Raw genomic sequence first — 21,900 nt, forward strand, 5'->3', positions numbered from 1 at the left:
ATCGTGTAGGCGTCCTGGGAAGGGATTCCATGCATAAAGAGCAGCAAGTGAGAAAAGGCGGAGTTGTTCAAGGGGGCAGGAAATGTTTGGGTGGCCGAGCTAGGGGAACAAAGGCAAAGACATATCGGGATACGAGAGCAGAAAGGTAAGGGTGAGGAGGGGGTATTTACTTCCTCATGCTGTGTCCTGGAAAACAAAACCACTGACAATTCGCAGTGTTTGGCAAGGAATTGTAGGTGCTGTTTATTCAAAGCTTTATTCCCACTGCATCTCAGATTAAAGTTGCCCAGGACAGGACAAACTCTTCTTTTTCCGCCCGGGTCCAACCGTGGCTATCTGATAGCCCTCTCGTTAGCATTCCTCTTGACTGGGCCTCTTTCCACTGTGATCTGGGGGGTGCGGCGGGGGAAACATGTCTTTGCTCCACCCAGTCTTTTTCCTTTTGCCCGTGATGCCCATGAGCTCATGGAAAATGAGCAGCAGGCCTTTAAAGGGCATTTCTCTGTTCCCAGCACTCCAGAGGGCCAAGCGGGGAGGGGACAAAAAAACCCCAGGCCTCCCCTGGGACCTCGGTTCTTCCTGCTACGGGGTGGAAGAGATTGGGAGAGAAGAAAACCAGAGCTCTCAGGGAGCAGCTGGTTGATCTCTCTGCCGCGATAACTGCCAGTATAATGTATTCCCGCTCCTGTTGACTTAAACATGCATGTATAAATATATTAAGGATGAAAGTAATGATGTGTTTTGCAATAGATCTTTTTCTCCCTGCCTGATTCCCTTGGAGCTTCCTGCCTGGAAAAATCCATAGTATTGTTTTCCTCTGCCACATGCGAGATATGCAAATCAGGCACTCGGGTAACAATAACCTTACCATGAAAAAATGAAATTGTTATTTTAAAGGATTTGCAGCAAACGTCTTGAGTGCAACATGGAATTGCAAGATTCCTGAGATTTCCCATCACTTACCCTGACCTGGCATCATATTAAACTCTTTATGCATTCATGTCTTCATTTCCATAGCACTACTTATGTACATGGTGCCTTACAAAGAATGAGAAGAATACTCCTTTAAAAATAATATTTTTTTATACAGCACTGTCAAGGAACGTGATGGTTCACAGACTTTCATAAGTGAAAACAGACAGGCCCTTGGCTTCAAGGAACTTACAATCTAAATTTTGGCAGAGGAGAAAACAACTCAGAGAAGGGAGGGAGGAGTTGAAAACAGTGATGGACATTTGCTCACAAATTTAGGCTTGGCTACAGTTGGGGATGAAGATTAAGGGGTTAAGCCAAATGCTTAATTATCTTTACAACAGCCCTGTAAGGTAGGCCAGCATTATCTCCATATTGCAGATGTGGGGCAGAAGCTAAGGCCACGATAGTTTATAGCAGAGACAAGGCTTGACTCTGTGACTTTGTGTTTCACAGCTTGGTCCCTTCACCACTGCATTAAGCCAGTTCTGATGTAGTCATTAACCATAAGGGCAGAGCTGTACAGATTCTTTGAGGAAGCTAAACCTGGTTTGATACTAGATGTCACATTAAGCATCCTTACTGTCTAGCTTTAATCACCTCATTCTCACTATCAGAAGGTAAAATGCTGAGTTCCTTTTGTACCCTTTCCATGCATATATCTGAGTGTAGCAAGGATTCTAAATCATTACTTTTAGCAATGGTTTGTTGAACTACAGAACTAAGTTGGAAGTTATTCATGGGCAGGCGTATGCTAAACTGGGAGCACATGCAGTGACTGGGCTGTTTGTAAACTCCTTGGGGCAGAGATCTAGCTCTGACTTATGTGACTCTATAACAGGGGTGTTGAATCTCTTTCACTCAAGGGCCAAATTCCATTTTAGAGTAGGTCTTGGGGGCCACATTCCAGCTGAAGGCAAAGGGGACAGGGCCAGAAATACAGCATATTGTAGCTTAAAGCTCTTGCTGCCAGTAAAGAAGCCTAAAGGGAGGCATTTCAACCTTTTGGAATGGGGGAAAAACTGTCCCGAAGCCAGAAAAACAGCAAAAGATGGAGGGGGGCAGGGGAAGGGGTGTGGCCATCTGAGGGACCCAGAAGGGCTGGATCCCCCTCCCCCCCGCCTGCATCCCTGCTCTATAAGGCTTGGTTTGTTTTGTTGTTTTTCAGTTGAATAGATCATTTTTGCAGGTGAATAGATCACTTTTACACTGGGCTCTCTCCCCATCTCCAGTAAAAACAGCTGGACTCTGGAGTGTCACCCTGTCACTCAGGCAGCCCCACGCCAATTCTACTACGATTTTTTTTTAACTTCCAAGAACTGGCAAACCCTCTCACTCCCTCTAATAGACAACTCTGGTGGTGAGTGCCAATGTCTTTGTGGCCCCAAAGGGGGGGGGGGCATATCAGTATACTCAGGAGAACAGTCTGCAGAAGTTTTTTTTTTAATCTTTAGAAAACAAAACCTAAGTGGGCAATTTAAAAAGCAAACCCAGAAGCAAGCTTAGCAGCCACAGAATGCTGAATGTCAATTGGAAAAGAACCCCCAGAAAAACAGTGGGGGAGAGGAATAGCATTGTGTATATCCTGGAGGAAGTTATGGCTGGTTGGCTGGAGCCCTGTTCAGAGCTGAGGATACACTGCAACATTTTGTTACAGGTCCCAGTTGCATATAAATTATAAGGATAGATAGTGGAGGCTGGTGGCTCCGATGTCAGTGGGGCAGTGAATCTGCTCCAGGTTTTAGCCAGAACTCTGAAGGAGTACACCTTGGATAGCTCCTTTAGAGTTCTGACTGAAACCCGGAGCGGATTCACCGATCCACTGATATCAGAGCCACCAGCCTCCACTGCCAATAGATGCATTTTCGATCTTCAGATGTATTTGGGTCCAGAGAAAAGCCAAGCCACCACCCTGATCAGGGGCAGTAGTGGTATGGAGTGGTTTGAGTGCCGAACATTCCCCCCCCCCCTTGTTTTGTTTGCATATGTGGAAAAACAAGGTCTGAACTCTTGGAACAGGATGGATAAAAGAGGCAACAGCCATACATATATGTGTGAGTGCAAAGGATGAGAAGGGAAGTGGGTGATGTTCGGTTGACCCTCTGCAAAGAGGGAAAGACCTCCTTTTGGCAGTGATCCTTTTCCCATGGCCTTCTGTTGGCTTGATGGTTCCTTTTGCCCTATCCCTCTTGGGTAATGAATGTGATTTAAAAACACACACAACAGCTGCTGGAGTGCAGGCAGAAGTGGACAGCAAGTTTGAAAGGGACAGGGACACTACAGGGTCACATGGCTGTAGCAGCCCAGGGGCTCTCTTTCAAGTTTACAACCATTCCTAGTAGGGGATGTGATGGGATTGAGATCTGCATTTATCCCCCGATTCCAGCAGAGGAAACTGAGGCAGCATCTGTTCCCTCTTCACTGGAGCTAGAAATAGAAGCAGGTATCTTAGTTCCCAAGCGCCCACCCTGCTTCTCGCACTGGGATCGAAGCACAGATGGCTTCCCACCCCCCTGCCCCAAAGTTTTGTGCTGGTGCAGTGTCCCCTAGGGAGATTTATAGTCTACCTATAAGATGTCTATTAAAAGTTTCGTTCCACATGCTCTTTTTATGGCTGTGAAAGGTGGGTGGTGCCTGTAAGAGTGACAAAGTTGGGTGCTGGGAGTAAAGGTTTAAACAGGGAATTGCCTATGTATATCCAGGACCCTGTCCCTAAAAATATTTGTAACCACAGTTAGGGATGTACGAAAGTCACCTTTTACGAAATTTGATTCGCGGTGGCGGGAAGGCGCTCCGTCCCTCCCCCCCGAAATTCTGGCCGGGGGGGAGGCGCCCCGTCCCTCCCCCCCAAATTCTGGCTGGGGGGGAGGCGCCCCATCCCCGCAAATCCTGGCCGGCCGGGTCTGCAAATGGCAGCGGCCGTAGCCACCGCCGTTTGCATCCCTGCAGTCAGCCGTGATAAGCTATGTAAATGTTTACGTAGCCTATCACGGCTGAGTTAAACAAAAAACAAAAAAACCACGTGTAGGCAAATGGCGGCGCCCATGGGCGCCGCCATTTGCGTTCCTTATTTTGGCACGTCTAGTCTACGTAAACATTTACGTAGACTACGGCAAAAACAAGGGGAACGCAAATAGCGTAGACGCATACGCACGGTTTTTTTTTTTAAACTCAGCCGTGATAGGCTACATAAACATTTACATAGCCTATCACGGTATTTTTTAAAAATCTCGCCGTGATAGGCTATGTAAATCTTTACATAGCCTATCACGTGTTGTCTTTTTTTTTTAACTTGGAAATGGCAGTGGCGGTGGCGGCAGCCGGTCGGAAGACTGGCCGCCGCCACCGAACTGCCGCTGAACCGCCACCGGAGCCGCTGCCACCAGGGAGATTCGCCCAAGGTAAGTCGCTGGCATTCGGCCTCCCCGAGATTTGTGGCGAAATTCTCTGACATCCCTAACCACAGTACCTTTGCTGTCGGGCAAAGATCAGCGGTGGCTCTTGCCAGAGCCTCTCTTTCTGCTCTTGCTGCAGCAGAGGGATTAAGAGCCCTTTGCCTCCACAGCTTGGCAAAGTGGGGAGAAGCGCAACACGGCATGGAGAGCGAACCATGGGCTGCCGTCAGGGTAGCCACTTACACATTGCCCTAAAAAAGAACGAAAGTGGGCAAAGGTCTGCATAAATGTTGCATATGTTACTTTATAGAGGGCGATGCACATTTTAGAAATAATGTCTATAATCTAAATAGACATGCAAGACGCCTCACCCTGATGGGTGCCGTGCCTGCTGCTCCATCTGCTGTCCAGGCCCTAAATGCTGGCGGGCAACTTCAAGGCCCGGCCCGGCTCTCCCTTCTCAGGGTTCTTTAAACAGTGCCTTTTACAGTGGAGGCTGGTGGCTCCGTTGTCAGTGGGCAGCGAATCGACTCCGGGCTTCAGTCAGAACACTAAAGGAGCTATCCGGAGTGCTGAACCCTATCCCCCAAAACGGGCTCAGCAGCTTGGGTTGCTCCTTTAGAGTTCTGACTGGTTCTGACTGAAACCCGGAGCGGATTCACCGCCCCACTGGCATCGCAGCCACCAGACTCCACTGCCTTTCGGAAAGGGGACACCGTCGAACCGACGCTTGTCCGCTGCAAAGTGGGCCGCCGCCCGGCCGCCCCAGCGGCGAGAGGGGCCGGTGGGAAAGGCGCTGATCTTTGCCTGGGCGCGAGGGCCTCCCGATTTGCCGCCCTAATCTGGCTGTTTACCGAGGAGCCGCTCCGAGCGCCCGCAAAGTCCGCCTCTCTCCATGTCGGAGCGCGAGGGGCGCCCCGGCTTTGCTGGCGGCCCCCGCTGCTCACGCCGGCTGGGCCGCGGAACGGCCCCGGCGAGGACTCTCGCGGCTGGTCGCCCCGAGGAGGGAGGCAGCGCGCTCGCGCCGGAAGCCGCGCAAGGCCGAGCCGTAACGCGCACACGGCCCGGAGGGGCTGGGGAACGGGCTGTCCCGCGCGCAGACGTGGCCTCGCTCCCGGCCTTTCCCACCAGCAGCGGGGGGGGGGGGGCGATGCCGCTCGGCGCGACGGCTGGGAGCTCTCCCCGGCCGGAGCCTCCCCGCGGTGCCGCTTGGCCTGTCTCCAGCGCACTAATCTGGATTTGATGGCCGGGAGCGGGAAGGGGGCGCCGGGAGAACGCCGCGGCGCGCTCGCCAGCCGCGGCGCGCTCGCCAGGCGTTGGGAAGCCGGCAGTTCCAGAGCCCGGGCCAGGAGGAGCTGAGGCTGTTCCCAGAGACTGTTGCTGAGGCTGCGGGAAACGGGGGCTGCAGAGCCTCGACCTCTGGAAATGGGGGCTGGAAACGGGGGCTGCAGAGCCTCGACCTCTGGAAATGGGGGCTGGAAACGGGGGCTGCAGAGCCTCGACCTCTGGAAATGGGGGCTGGAAACGGGGGCTGCAGAGCCTCGACCTCTGGAAATGGGGGCTGGAAACGGGGGCTGCAGAGCCTCGACCTCTGGAAATGGGGGCTGGAAACGGGGGCTGCAGAGCCTCGACCTCTGGAAATGGGGGCTGGAAACGGGGGCTGCAGAGCCTCGACCCAAAGGGCCCCTCCCCAGCCCCATCCACAGCGCGGCCCTTCAGGGATGCGGAGGCGTCGCCTCCTCGCAGGGAGCTGGAAGCAGGCCGGCCCGGCGCCCCTCCCGCCGTCGCGGCGGGCGCTCTCTTTCTCTTCCCCTTCGCAGCCGCGCACGGCCCGTTCCCGCGGCCAGAGCGGCTGCTGCGCGGCTGCGCGGGCCGGCCACAGAGGCCGAGCCCTCGCCCGCTCGGCTGTGGTGCTGTGCTTCAGCGAGGCACTCAGATTTCAGCGCAACACAAAAATGAAAATAGGCAAATGGATAAAACAAGCAAGCGCCAGCTGTTTACATGGGGAAGGGACCGCCTGGCAGGCCAGGTAATAGTGGGAGTGCTTCAACGAAGGTTTTTTAAAAATGTGCATTGGCCCCAAATCAAAAAATGTCTACTCTCAGGGGGCAATCATTAAAAAAAAAAAAAAATTAACTGAAACAACCTGGGATCATGGAGATTCAAATCCTACCATTCAGCTGTTTGGTGGGGAAGGAAGAGGTGTGTGTGTGTGTGTGTGTGTGTGAAAATAGTCCAACTTGTGTTTTGTTTAAGGCTAGAATCATAGAATCATAGAATAGTAGGGTTGGAAGGGGCCTACAAGGCCATCGAGTCCAACCCCCTGCTCAATGCAGGAATCCAAGTCAGAGCATCCCTGACAAATGGCTGTCCAGCCTCGTCTTGAAGGCCTCCAGTGTGGGAGAGCCCACCACCTCCCCAGGTAATTGGTTCCATTGCCGTATTGCTCTGACACTCAGGAAGTTTTTCCTGATGTTCAGTCGGAATCTGGCTTCCTGTAACTTGAGCCCATTATTCCGTGTCCTGCACTCTGGGATGATCAAGAAGAGATCCTGGCCTTCTTCTCTGTGACAACCTTTCAAGTACTTGAAGAGCGCTATCATATCTCCCCTCAGTCTTCTCTTCTCAAGGCTAAACATGCCCAGTTCTTTCAGTCTCTCTTCATAGGGCTTTGTTTCCAGTCCCCTGATCATCTTTGTTGCCCTCCTTTGAACCCTCTCCAGCTTGTCTGCATCCTTCTTAAAGTGTGGTGCCCAGAACTGGACACAGTACTCCAGATGAGGCCTAACCAGTGCTGAGTAGAGGGGAACTAGTACTTCCCGGGATTTGGAAGCGATGCTTCTATGAATGCAGCCCAAAATAGCATTTGCCTTTTTTGCAGCCACATCACATTGTTGGCTCATATTCAGCTTGTGATCGACGACAATTCCAAGATCCTTCTCGCTCGTAGTGTGGTTGAGCCACGTCTCCCCCATCTTGTAACTGTGCATTTGGTTTCTTTTTCCTAGGTGCAGAACTTGGCATTTGTCCCTATTAAATGCCATTCTGTTGTTTTCTGCCCAGCACTCCAGTCTATCCAGATCACTTTGAATTTTGTTTCTGTCTTCCAAAGTATTAGCTATCCCTCCCAATTTTGTGTCATCTGCAAATTTGATCAGCATTCCCTGCACCTCCTCCTCCAAGTCATTAATAAAAATATTGAAGAGCACTGGGCCCAGGACTGAGCCCTGCGGTACCCCACTCGTTACCTCTCCCCAGCTTGAGAAGGTCCCATTGATAAGCACTCTTTGGGTCCGATTCTGTAGCCAACTGTGGATCCACATGATCGTTGTTTCATCTAGCCCACTTCGAGCTAGTTTGCTCATCAGGATATCATGGGGCACTTTGTCGAAAGCTTTGCTGAAGTCGAGGTATATGATGTCTACAGCATTCCCACGGTCTACAAGGGAGGTGACTTGATCAAAAAATGAGATCAGATTTGTCTGGCAGGACTTGTTTTTGACAAATCCATGTTGGCTTCGAGTAATCACGGCATTGTTGTCAAGGTGCTTCCAGATGGATTGCTTTATGATCTGCTCCAGAATTTTCCCAGGGATTGATGTCAGACTGACTGGTCTGTAGTTCCCAGGTTCCTCCTTTTTACCCTTTTTGAAGATAGGGACAACGTTAGCCCTCCTCCAGTCATCTGGCACTTCCCCGGTCCTCCATGATTTCTCAAAGAGAATAGACAGCGGTTCTGAGAGCTCTTCTGCCAGTTCCTTTATGACTCTAGGATGCAGTTCATCTGGCCCTGGAGATTTGAACTCATTCAAAGTAATGAGGTGTTCCTTGACCATATGCCTGTCGATCTCAAGCTGCAATCCTGCCCCTTCAGCCTGTACTTCGCCTTTGCCAGGGGGGTCATAGACCCTCTTTTGGGAGAAGACTGAGCCAAAGTAGGAATTGAGCACCTCTGCCTTTTCTTTGTCCTCTGTTATCATTTTGCCATCCTTATTTAATAGCTGAACAACCATTTCTTTCCTCTGCCTTTTACTATGCACGTAGCTGAAGAAAGCCTTTTTGTTGTTTTTAGCATCCCTCGCTAACCTCACCTCGTTCTCCGCTTTAGCCTTCCTGACGCCATCCCTGCAATTCTGTGCTACCTGCCTGTACTCTTCCTTTGTTACTTGGCCTTCTTTCCACTTCCTATATGTGTCCTTTTTTGTTTTCAGGTCATCCCTAAGCTTTTTGTGAAGCCACATTGGCTTCTTCTGTTGTCTTCCACCTTTTCTTCTTGTTGGAATTGTTTGTGATTGTGCCTTGAGAATTTCCTTTTTTAAAAGTTCCCACCCATCTTGGACTCCTTTTCTCGCTAGCATTGCTTGCCATGGGACCTTACTGATCATTGTTCTGAGTTTATTAAAATCAGCTTTCCTAAAATCCAGGGTACGCGTTTGAGTACACTCGGCTTTTGCTTCCCTTAGAACCAAGAACTCAAGTACAACATGTAACATGGCTAGAAACAGGTCTGAGCAACTGCTGGATTTTATACTCTCCAAAATGTCATGAAAATGTCCCAGCATCCCTAGAGCAGCCCTCCCAAACCTGGCACCCTCCAGACATATAGGACTACAACTCTGGGAGCCCCTGCCGAAGGAAGTGAGGAGGGTGGCTACCAAGAAGAGGGCCTTTTCTGCTGTGGCACCCGGCTGTGGAATGAACTTCCCAGAGAGGCTCGCCTGACGCCTACATTGTGCTCTTTCCAGCGCCACGTGAAGACCTTATTTTCCCCGGCATTTTAATCTTTTAGTTCTGTTGTTTTAAATCTGTTATCGTATTTTAACTCTCTGCATTGCTGCTAGGTTTTATTGCATAAAATACAATATAAAACGTTTAAGTTGTATATTGTATTTTATGCTGTATTTTTGTGGTTTTAATTGTTGTGAACTGCCCAAAGAGCTTTGGCTATTGGGAGATACAGAAATATAATATAATATAATTAATTAATTAATTAATTAACTCCTATAATGCCCAGGCAGCATGGCCAATGGAGAAGTTGAAAGTTTCCCCATTATTTGGGGACATGTTGGTTGGTCCTACTAAAGGTATTACTGCACAGTGGATTTCTCAAACAGCTTTTCTGTGGACTTTTCATCTTCTTAAACGGGCTCCCTGGATGCAAGACAGGCAAGACGGGTAATGATGGTGGGGTCAGCACAGCCGGAAAATACAGTCCAAGCAATGCAGAAAGGCATCAGGTGCACCAGTGCTTTGCCAGCCTGCCCCAGTGCCATCCCTGCTGCATTAGGTGTGAAATCATCTAGGGGAAAGTGATTTGTAAAGTTTAAAAATAGCCAGAACAAGTTGCAAATTATTATGGCATAATCTTTTCTAGACTACAGTCCACTTCATCAGATGCATAAAGTGTTATCGATCCTGTGTTGCGGGTACATACACACTGGTAAGCAAGGGTTTGCAAGCAGTGAGGTCACGGGAATGAAATGCAAAAAGTACAGATTGTGATAATTCGATTCGAGATTGAATGGATGCAAAAGAAGCACAGTGACCCTTCACACCAGCAGTGATAGCTGAAACACAACCAAGTTAGCAATGCTGAGTTAATTAACATTGGTAGTAGGAGAGGAAACCATAGTTTCTGCATATCCATTCAAACTAACTGAATTGTCACTGTCAGTACTTTTTGCATTTAATTTCTCTCTGACCTTGCTGCTTTCAATCCACCAGATGTATAAATACCTCCAATTGAGAATAACATTTCCTGCATCTGATGAAGTGGGCTATAGTTCATGGACACGTGTGCCATAATGAATGTGCTAGTTTTTAAGATGCCACAAGACATTATGCACAGAGCAACTGGAGGTTGAAAAGAGTTAAGTGGCCTGTACCAGCACGCCCCTCTTGCACTCAGATGCATCATAAGAGGAAACAATCACAGCACCTCTCATAATGTGTCTGGCAAACCACAGCCTGTCTCTGTGCAGTGTTTGCACAGCATCCCTTGTCTGCATCCTGACCCCAATGCCAAAGGTCACTAGATGGGCCGATCTGTTCTGGTCTCATTGAAATTTGGAGAAGACCCTCATACGTACACAAGAAGCATCCATGATCACAGGGGATTTCACCCAGTGCCTCCCACAAGTGTTTTCCCACCAGTCGCGGATGACTCCAGCTCCCAGCCTGAGAAAAAGCAGGCTGGATTGGTTGGGGCAGTGAGTTCATGACAGATTAAGCAATTCTAGAATTGCCTGGAAAGCTGCAGAGGTTTAACTGCTGGGGCCACTGGGTTCAAAGCATGCTGTACTGAAGAGTGTGGAGCTTTTAAATTTATTAAAAATGTGAACCATGTGTGTTGGGGATAATAAAGGTTTATAAAATAATGAATAGTGCTGGGAGAAGGATACTTTTTCTCCCTCTCTTAAAGAAAAAAAAAAAAGTGTGGGGGTGGCTGAGCCAGCAGCAGTCACACACTGAAATTGATTAATCAGATCAAGACAGACAAAAGGAAGGACACCTTCACAGAGCAAGTAACATTTGTTATTCTGCGGATGAAACATAAAATTTAATTAATTAATTAATTAATTAATTGCATTTCTATACTGCCCAATAGTCAGAGCTCTCTGGGCAGTTCACAGCAATTAAAACCACGAAATCAATCAATCTATCTATCTATCTATCTATCTATCTATCTATCTATCTATTTATTGGATTTATTAGCCACCCATCTGGCTGGCTACCCTGCCACTCTAGGTAGCGTACAATACTAATAACATGAAATACAATGAATTTACATAATCAATGGAACAAAACAACACTGCTCTAAAAAACCCTAACCCACCCCAATTGCCTGTCTGAACAGCCAGGTTTTTAAAGCCCAGCAGAAGCTCATTAAAGAGGGGGCATGGCGGAGGTCACTAGGGAGGGACTTCCACAGAGTGGGGGCCACCACAGAAAAGGCCCTCTCCCTAGTTCTCACCAGCCTAGCTGTCTTGGCTGATGGGACAGACAGAAGACCTACCGAGGCTGATCTCATTGAGTGGTGTCTTGGTGTTGTTGGACACGCTCCTAGAGTGCACCAGAACCATATCAGTGCCAACACCTTGAACAGGGCCTGGAAAACAACTGGTATGCAGTGCAACTCCTTCAGCATTGGAATGATGCGGTCTCGCTGACAGCTGCCTTTAATCAGGCAGGTCGCCACGTTCTGCACCAGCTACAACTTCCGAACTGTCTTCAAGGGCCCCACATAGAGCACATTACAGTAGTCTAGATGAGAGGAGACCAGGGCATGAACTACTGGTGGGAGCAGATGGTTATGGAGGTTGGTACAGTGCCATCCAGCTCACAGCTGACACCTGAGCCTCCATGGACAGCTGGGAGTCTAAAATGACGCCCAGGCTGAGGACCTGGTCCTTCAGGGGCAGCCGCACCCCACTGAACACCAGGTCAACCTCCCCTTGTCTCCCACCAAAAGTACTTCGGTTTTGTCAGGGTTCAGTTTCAACTTAGGCCTTCCCATCCAGCCACTCACCGACTAAAGACACTTGGACAGGGTTTCTACAGCCAACCTTGGCGAGGCGTTAAATGAGAGGCAGAGTTGTGTGTCATCCGCATATTGGTGACACTGCACCCCAGGCATCCTGATGATAGCCCCCAGCAGCTTCACATAGATATTAAATAACATCGGGAGAGAATAGAACCCTGTGAAACCTCGCAAGCGAGCAGCCAAGGGTCTGAAGTCTCCTCCCCCAGAACTGCCTTCTGGTACCTGCCAGAGAGAAAGGAACAGAACCACTGTTCAGCATACAGCATAAAATACAATATAAAATTTAAAAGTTTAAAACTCCAGTATAAAAATAAAACCCAGCAGCAGTGCAGAGATACAATAACTGATTTAAAAAAACAGAACTAAAGGACTAAAATGCCGGGGAAAATAAGGTCTTCACCTGGTGCTGGGAAGAGTACAACGTAGGCACCAGGCAATCCTCTCTGGGAAGCTCATTCCATAACCGGGGTGCCACAGCAGAAAAGACCCTCTTCCTGGTAGCCACCCACCTCACTTCCTTTGGCAGGGGCTTCCAGAGAAGGACTGCTGAAGATGATCTTAGGGTCCAGGCAGGTACATATGGGAGGAGACAATCCTTCAGGTAACCTATGAACCTTTTAACCCCAAGATGTGGTGAAGGCTGATAGTTCTGATGACTTTTTAAAGAGATTAAGCAAAAACACGACATGGAGGGCAAATTAAGCAAAAAAAAATGGAGGACAGACAGCTACTTAGCCCCAGGAGCTGAAGGAACCTCCCCAGTCAGTGGCAGTATACCTCTTGAGAATACCATATGACTGTGACAAACTTTAGGTACAGCCTTCTGCAACCCAGCCCTGCTGGAAAATGATGGGAGTTAGTTATGACATTTCTATACCGTCCAATAGCCGAAGCTCTCTGGGCGGTTCACAGTTTGTTAAAAAATGAGTTGTAGTCTAACAACTCCATATGGCTCCCCGTTGGGGAAGGCTGCACAAAAGGCTGCCTATCATATCACATGCCTGAAGTCAATGACCCCGAGTCTGTTCCAGGAAGGCCATTCTAATGAGCAAATGTTGGCTTGCCCTGAAAAGCCAAGCCTATCTCCCTCCCCTCCTCTCTCTCTCTCTGTACACAACAGATGACTTCCAAGAAGTTGCTTGGGGAGGGGCTGGCTGCCAAGGTTTTGGGCACCAGAGACAACGCACCAGGCTGTCTGTTCCCCTTCTCTGTGGGGCCTCCAGTCACAGCTTGAACCCAGGCACTGTGTGCCGCCCACCGGCAGTGTGTCTCCTTTCCTGCGGTGTTAAAAAGACCGCCTTGTTGCTGTCAGCATTTCTCAGGTGGTGTCATTCAGTCAGAGCCACACCTCGGTGCACCCATGGGCCGGGAAGCGGCTGCTTCGTTCCTGCTGCAGCACACATGTTTTTCCATCCCATTAAACACTCACTAAGCAATTTCTGACAGGAGTTCCCTGCTATCGTCTTTTATGGAAGGGGGAGAGGGGTACTAGAATGAAAGAGACCCTCCATCACAGCACTTCCTGCCAAAAGCTTCCCCAGGGTATGTTGGAGGTGAAGGGGGAGGGAGTGTAGCGGGAGATTGGGCTTGGCGGTCAGATATGTACTCTCTGAACCGTATTACTCCCACCCGTGATATTTTAAGGCAAGGGTAGGCAACTTGCAGCCCTCCAGATGTTTTGGCCTGCAATTCCCTTCAGCCCCGGCCAGCATAGGGATGGGTGAGAGATAATGAGAACTGTAGGCCAAAACATCTGGAGGGCCGCAAGTCGCCCTCCCTTGCTTTAAGGCTGAAAGGATCATGGGTGGAAATAATAGGGCTACAAGAAATGAAATGGGGAGGAGGAAAATGAACTGTGGAGGAATGTAGGGAATTAATTCAGAAATATGGATGGGTTATGGACTCCAGCTATGCCCTTTCCTTGTGGGCCCTAACAGGTTGCCAGACACCAAATGTGGCCTCTGTAACAATATGAAAGAACTGCTGGATTCAGCCTGAATGGGTCCCCGTCCCCCGCGTGATGAACCAGGAAGTTGTTAAGGGCTACATCCTTGCTTCTGGCCTGAGGAGAGAGAGGCCACAGCCTGAGAGATCTGCGTAGAGGGACTTTGCTTAAATAAAACTTGGAAGTTTGTTTGGAAGTAGTGTGAATCTGTGGGGTGCAGTCCACCAACTGTGAAACAGCCTCCAACCCTAAAAAGGTTGTGCACCCCTGCTTTAAGCAGTGACAGGGAAGCCCCTTGCAGTCTTTTAAGCCAGCGGTCCCCAACCTTTTTGGGACCAGGGACTGGTCTCGTGGAAAACCATTTTTCCACAGACCGGGGGGGGGATGGAACCGGGCAGCAGCAGGGGTGTGGGAATCCCCCTTACCTTGGGTCAGCCGGAGGGGGGAGGCGATCTGCCCCCCCCCCGGAATCCTGGCCAGCTCCACTCCAAGTCCGCGGAGCTGCCGGCCAGCTCCAGCCGCTGGCGGGCTTCCGGCCGCTGGGATGGAAATGGCATCCACGCGGATGACATTTGCGTCCCTGTTCTTCAAGTAATTGGCTACGGACGGACGGACTCGGAGCGGAGCCAGCCAGGGCCAGCGAGGATTCCGGGGGGGGGGGAATCACCTCCCCCTCCGTGGACCCAAGGTGAGGGGGGTTCCCACACCCCTGCTGCAGCCCGGTCCCTAACAGGCCACGGACCGGTACCGGTCCTCAGCCCGGGGGTTGGGGACCCCTGTTTTAAGCCACAGAATGCCAGGCAGAGGCAGGAATGTGGTTAGGATGGCCCCTTATACATTACCCCAGAAAAAGAGGAAACACATCACCAAATCAGGCGACAAAAGAGAACACTGATTTGCATACAGTTTGCATACACTGACTTATTAAGAAATAATGACTGCAATTTAAAAAGGAGTGAAAGACACCTCGCCATAGCAGGGCAGATCGTGACCAAGTGAGCTGTGCGCTTGATGCTTGGCTTGCTGGCCAGGTGCTAAGCATGGATGGGCAACAAACCAGTGGAGGCTGGTGGCTCCGATGTCAGCACTAGTCAGAACTCTAAAACTTCGCAGCTTGGACAGCTCCTTTAGAGTTCTGACTGGTTCTGACCGAAACCCGCAGCGGATTCACTGCCCTGCTGGCATCGGAGCCCCCAGCCCCCACTGAGTCAGGCATTACGGCAGCAGTTGCCTTTACCGATCCCCAGCCATAGGGTGGCCATGTGTCCTCTTTTACAGAGGACAATTGTCTATTTGAAGGGTTTTCCAGTTTAAGTCCTGTTTAAAGATAAAGAACCCTAAGAAGGTTCTTCCAGGGGGAGAGGCTTTGATTCCCCCAGGGCTGCTTCACACCTTGGAGAGCTCCTTTAGAAGTTCTGAATGGTTCTGACTGAAACCTGGAGTGGATTCACCCCACTGACATCAGAGCCACCAGCCTCCACTGCCCGGTGCCAAAAAGACCATAATGTAGGTGTCTGGTGAGACTCTCTGGGGAGGGTCATTCCATAACAGGGCATCACCACTAAAAAGGCCTTATATCCTAATAGCTGCCCCTCATTTGGTGGTGCAGCCAGAGATGATCTCAAGGACCAGATAGGTATATATGGGAGGAGATGCTCCTTCAGGTAACCTGTCCCTGTGCCGTTTAGGGCTTTAATACCAGCACTTTGATTTGGGTCCAGAAATGGACTGTGCTGATGACAAACCACTGGCATGATATGGTCATATTGGCCAGTTTAACATAACATAAGTCTTATAAAAACGTAAGAAGAGCCCTGCCAGATCAAACCAAAGGTCTACCTTTGGTCTGATCCTGGAAAATGGGATGGGAGAAAGAGTTAAACACTCTCTCCTGCACAGCTGTAGTCCTGATCCAATTAACACACGCACACGCAAACACATGCATCATTGCTGATTTTTAAGGAAATGTAAAGAGATGGGAGATCAGATAATGCATCTCTAACATCTCATCTAGTTTGGCCCTATGTGTGCAAAAACAGGCTACACTTGCTTATTGTCAAGAGAAATGTAATCTGTACATGCTCAGGGGCACTTTTGTTATACAATATTACCACGCATCTGTTTCAGTAAGTTGGCTACAAGTCCTGATGGTCATATGCTACCTCCAGGATCAGGATCAATGCCTCTGGATTACCAGTCACTGCAGAATGACAGTGGGACTGTTACTCTCACATCCTGTTGGTTGACTTCCCAGGGGGCATCTGGTTCAGGCTTCATAAAAAGATATTCCTCAAGATCCTATCTTGGCATTCAGACTTTTAAATCATGGATTGAACAAAGAAATGGAGCGTATACTTATGAAATTTGCAGATGGCTCAAAGCCAGCAAACACTCTGAAGGAAAAAGGCTAGAATTAAAAAAGAGCTTTTTAATTAGGCCTGAAAGCCTCAGCCAATTTATCAATGTGATGGATTGATTAATTCACTAAATTGCGGGTTTAAAACGGGAAGTTTAATAGGATTTTAAGACCCTGAGAACAGTTGCACTAGGTGGAAGAATAATGGCCCACACAAATTGATTTTCTAAACATTTGATGGCTTTATGTATTTCAGTACCCTTACCTGGGATCGGGCCGGCTTTAAGGGTGGTGAACTGGGCAGTTGCCCAGGGTGTTTTGCTGAGGGGCTGTGGTTTTTTAATGTACTGTCTGCAGTGAGCTAGCGTTGCAAAAAGCAAGCGTCCGTAACCTTCCCCCCACCCCCCAAGTTTCTACGGGTTGTTTCAGTACTAACTACAAAAAATGATCTTCAATTAATTTGAAAGTATTTTTCCTTTTTCAATCTCCACTCTGATATCATTTGCTCTAGGTAAAAATCAGTAGAACACAGCTTTACTTTGAGGCAACGTTTGAGGCAACGTTACCAAGCGCTTAGCACTTCAAATACCATAAACACTGTAAGCACTATATAAATAATAAATAAAATAAAGCCATAAGCTGTAAGAGGTCAGCTGGATACCTTTTTTTATTTATAACTGTTCTTTATTATTTTTAAAGATAAAAATAATGGATATTCTAAAATAAAGAATGCTTACCAAAAGATAGGAATCTGATCTGGACATGGTGACGCATGCCTTAGTTACATCCTGTTTGGATTACTGCAACGCGCTCTACGTGGGGCTGCCTATGAAGAGTGTTCGGAAACTGCAGCTGGTCCAAAGAGCTGCTGCCAGACTGTTGACTGGGGCTGGCTACAGGGAGCATACAACTCCCTTGTTAAAACCGATTCACTGGCTTCCAGTCTGTTTCCGGGCTCAATTCAAAGTGCTGGCTATGACCTATAAAATCCTATATGGCTCCAGTCCAGGTTATCTCCCTTAACCTCCCATATCTTCCCTTATGGCAGAGGATGAGATGGCTAGATAGCATCACTGATGCAATGAAAATGGACTTGAGCATGCTCTGGGAGGACAGGAAGGCCTGGCGTGCTATGGTCCATGGGGTCACGAAGAGTCAGACATGACTGAACGACTGAAGAACAACAATCCTCCCTTATGAACCTGCCCACGTCCTGAGATCTTCTGGGGAAGCCCTTCTCTCAGTCCCACCAATGTCACAGGCACGTTTGGTGGGAACCCGGGAAAGGGCCTTCTCAGTGGCTGCCCCATGGCTGTGAAACGCCCTTCCCAGGGAGGCTAGGATGGCTCCCTCCTTGATGTGTTTCCAGAGGCAGGCTAAAACATTGTTATTCCAGCAGGCCTTTGGGACATAGTTGGAACCTGGGGGTAAGTTGCTAAAATGCTGTTTTAAAATGCTGTTTTAATATTTTAATATAATTTTAATTGTATTCTTGTTTAATTATATTTTAACTTTTGTATATTTTAATTGTGTATGTTTTAATGTTTGTAAGCCACCTTGTGTCCCAGTACTGGGGGAAAGGCGGTATAAATAAATATCTGTATAATCTCAGGGGTATAAATAAATATACTACTACTACTACTAATATAATAGGAACTGCTACAAAACAAAAAAATATTGTAAGTAAAACCTGTGATAGTTCTGCTGTGTTGCATAGTGCACTGTCACTGCTCAGAATGTGGCTTTTCGAACCTCGGCTTGTGCAAACTGTAGCACAGTGGCTGAGAGATCAAGGTTTTGAGCAACGTCGTTGTCGATGGACATCAGACTTGCACCAGGCCTCATAAATCCTCTGGGTGGCCCTGCAAGACTGGGGGGACCAAAGGCACTCTCACCCAGGGTGCTATTTATCCTAGGGCTCAGTAGTGTAGTGGCAAATTCAGAACTCAGGGGCCCTTTGTGACAGTCACACGCCCCCTCACAGCCACGGCCCCTTCTAAGACTGTACAACCTTGTGAGATATACAGCCTTCAACTGGGATCCAAAAACAGTGCAGCCGAGAGGAAGGCTGGGGTATTTCAATTAGATGTCTGAGAAAAAAATGCAGGGGTGTTACAATCTTTTTCACCCACCCACTCACTCCCTGACTCAAAACACAAACCTTTTAGATTTTCAAAATATGATTCTCTATGGAAGCTTCCCCTCTCAACTCAGCCCTCCTGGACAGATCCCTTCTCATTTAAACAGCCCCCTTGCATACTCCCTCAGTGCCCCAACATTACCCATTAGCCTTCCCGAAGCTCCTTCATTATATCTCCCCCCTCCCCCTCCAACAGAAACATCCACACACCCACTGGATTGAACTACACACACACACACACACACACACACACACACTGGTGTAGTGATAAATCTGGAAATGCAGGAGCTCATTGTGACTGTCTCCAAGGGCAGCCCCAAAATTTCAGGCAGCTGTGGCGATCCTTATCAACAAATCAGTTCTAGGAGTTTTCCTCTCCACCAGGAGCACGTCTTTGGTAAAGCAAATAGGTCTTAACTGCCCATTCCAGACCAAATCATCCCAAATGCTTTGCATTCCAACATGGAACAATATCTTGTTGCTTGGAAAATTCAGTCCCCCCACAGCTACAGTGATGATCATAGCTAAGCTCAGAGGGAACAGGGAATTCTGAGGGGGTGGCAGATGACATCAGAGTCCCTGCTAATAAAAAAGTGCCGGGGCTGCATCCCTGCGAGCCCTGCCTCCATGACACCACTGCTAGGGCTGGTCTAGTCTGGGATCTAGTCCCATTGAATCCAACAGGACTTAGTTCTTCTGAATTGACACAAATATCAATGGGGAGCCAGGGCCTGCAGGAGAAGCCACCACCACCACCGGGGAAGAGGCGTGCTTGCCGCCGCTGGGCCTGCTGCTGCCGCCGCTGGGCCTGCTGCTGCCGCCGCTGCTACCACCACCAGGCCTTCCCTGTGGACTTCTGCCTGGCAGACCGCCGGTCCCTGCAGGACCAGGCCCCCAGGTACCGAGCCAGCTGTGCTGCTCCACCTGCCCCTCCCTGGAGGGGCTACATAAGCTGGCTGGCTGAGGTGGCCTAGGAGAGCCAGGGCCTGCAGGAGAAGCCACCACCACCACCACCACCACCGGGGAAGAGGCGTGCTTGCTGCTGCTGGGCCTGCTGCCGCCGCTACCACCACCAGGCCTTCCCTGTGGACTCCTGCCTGGCATTTTTAAGGGAATTTTAATTGTTTTGTTTGTTTGTTTTATTTTGTTGGGGGGGATTTTGTTGTGTTTTTAGGGGTGGGTAGCCTGCCTGATAGGCGGGAGCGAGGGGGCATGTGTCCACCTGATGGAGGCAGTGGGGGGAGTGTTGGGGGCCAGAACATACCGAGGCTGGGCGGCAGGCGCTGGCGGAGCGCTAGGGGCAGGCCATGCCAGGTAAGGGGAAAAAGGGAGAGATGTGTAGTATCTGTCCCCTGCTCCGGGCCTGTCCAGAGCCAAAGGATGGCTGGGAGAGGCGTGACCCCATCTTCTGGCCTTCGTTTGCTGCTCTGCAATGCCAGGTCTGTTACCCAGAAAACCTCCCTCATCCATGACATGATCCTGGATGAGGGTGCAGACCTGGCATGTATTACGGAGACCTGGCTGGCCGAGGCTGCTGCTCCAACCCTTGCAGCCGTGTGTCCAGCTGGATTTTCGTATGCACAGCAGCCGAGGGCTGGGGATCGGGGAGGGGGAGTGGCTGTTATCTACCGAGAGTCCTTGGTCTTCACCAGGCTCCCTCTCCGGGAGACCAAGGTTGCTGAGTGCATGTACTGGAGGTTGGGCCCGAAGGGCAGTCTGGGGATTCTGCTCGTGTACCGTCCACCCCGCTGCACGACTGACTCCCTGGCCGAGGTGCTTGAGGTGGTCTCTGATGTGCGTGTACAGTCCCCTAACTTACTGGTGTTGGGGGACTTCAACGTACATTCGGAGGCCATCCTCACAGGAGCACCTCGGGACTTCATGGAGACCATGGCCTCCTGGGAGCTGCACCATATTCTAACTGGGCCCATCCATGTAGCCGGTCATGCACTAGACCTTGTGTTTGTTTCTGGAGAAGCGGGGAGTGATCTGGAAGTCAGGGGTATATCCACCACCCCCTTGTCATGGTCAGATCACTATCTGGTGATGTTGGACTTCTCGGTTCCACAACCCCTCCGCAGGGGTGGAGGACCCATTAAAATGGTCCGCCCCAGGCATCTTATGGATCCAAAAGGATTCCTGAACGCGCTTGGGGATTCTCTGGGGCATGCCAACGGCCACTCAGTCGAGACCCTGGTGGGTGGCTGGAATGCCGCAATCACCGGGGCATTAGATCGGGTGGCTCCGAAACGCCCTCTCCCCCTGAACAGGGCTCGGACTGCACCATGGTTCAATCTGCGGTTACAAGCTCTGAAACAGGAGGTGAGACGGCTAGAGCGCCGGTGGCGGAAGTCTCACTCCAAAGACGATCAGACACGGGCTAGAGCTATATCTTCAGCCTATCACGTGGCGGTGAAGGCAGCAAAAAAGGAATATTATGCTGCCTCCATCGCGTCCGCAGAGTGCTGCCCCAGGAGGCTGTTCCAAGTGGTCCGGAGCCTGGTCGGTCCTGTGGCTCCGGAACCACTGGAGCATTCTAAGGCCTCCTGTGAGGCTTTGGCAAGGCACTTTGCAGATAAAATTGATCAGATTAGGTGTGTTACTCTGCACACTGTGGATACAGTTAGTGAGCAGGAGGTGCCTGTGGCAAACCGGTTTTGTGGGATTGGTTCCAGCTTCTTCCTCCTGATGAAGTGGACAAGGTGCTTTCATCTGTAAGGCCGACCACCTGCTTACTTGATCCTTGCCCATCTTGGCTCATTATGAGCTGCAGAAAGAGACTAGGTGAAGGGATCAGGGCGGTGGTGAACGCCTCCCTTGAGGAGGGAGTGATGCCACCAGCCCTCAAGGAGGCAGTGATAAGACCGCTCTTAAAGAAGCCCTCCTTGGATCCTCAAGTTCTGAACAACTTTCACCCAGTCTCAAATCTGCCATTTTGGGGCAAGGTGATTGAGCGGGTGGTGGCGGTGCAGTTGAAGGCACACTTGGAAGAAACTGATTATCTAGACCCATTTCAGTCGGGCTTCAGGCATGGGCATGGGACAGAAATGGCCTTGGTCGCCTTGGTGGATGATATGAGGAGGGCTCTGGATAGGGGTGAATGCTCCTTCCTTGTTCTCCTCGACCTCTCAGCGGCTTTTGATACAGTTGACCACGGTATCCTCCTGGACCGCCTGGAGGGGTTGGGCATTGGAGACACTGTATTGCGGTGGTTCCGGTCCTTCCTCTCCGGCAGGTACCAGAGGGTAGCACTGGGAGAGGAGGTTTCGGACCCGTGGCCACTTACTTGTGGGGTGCCACAGGGTTCCATCCTCTCCCCGATGCTATTTAACATCTATGTGAAGCCACTGGGGGCTATCATCAGGAAGTTTGGGGTGCAGTGTCATCAATATGCGGATGACACGCAGCTCTACCTCTCATTCAAATCTTCACCAAGGTTGGCTGTAGAATCCCTGTCCAAATGTCTGGAGATGGTGAGTGGCTGGATGGGGAGGAATAAGCTGAAGCTCAACCCTGACAAGACCGAGGTACTTTTGGTGGGAGACAAGA

General features: G+C 49.9%; 1 protein-coding gene across 1 annotated transcript; it reads right to left on the reverse strand.

Annotated features, from left to right (window-relative positions):
* Positions 1–4,267: 4,267 nt before the first annotated feature.
* Positions 4,268–6,484, reverse strand: LOC146340728 (uncharacterized). Its single transcript, XM_084804118.1, has 2 exons — positions 5,914–6,484; positions 4,268–5,784 (listed from the first exon to the last, which is right to left on the reverse strand). The coding sequence occupies exons 1-2, from the start codon at positions 6,065–6,067 to the stop codon at positions 4,928–4,930; spliced, it is 1,011 nt and encodes a 336-aa protein (XP_084660244.1). The 5' UTR covers positions 6,068–6,484; the 3' UTR covers positions 4,268–4,927.
* Positions 6,485–21,900: the final 15,416 nt, after the last annotated feature.

Source organism: Heloderma suspectum, chromosome 6 (assembly GCF_057233095.1).
Source record: "Heloderma suspectum isolate Gila_16-S chromosome 6, 16-S_ref, whole genome shotgun sequence".
Lineage (NCBI taxonomy): Eukaryota > Metazoa > Chordata > Lepidosauria > Squamata > Helodermatidae > Heloderma > Heloderma suspectum.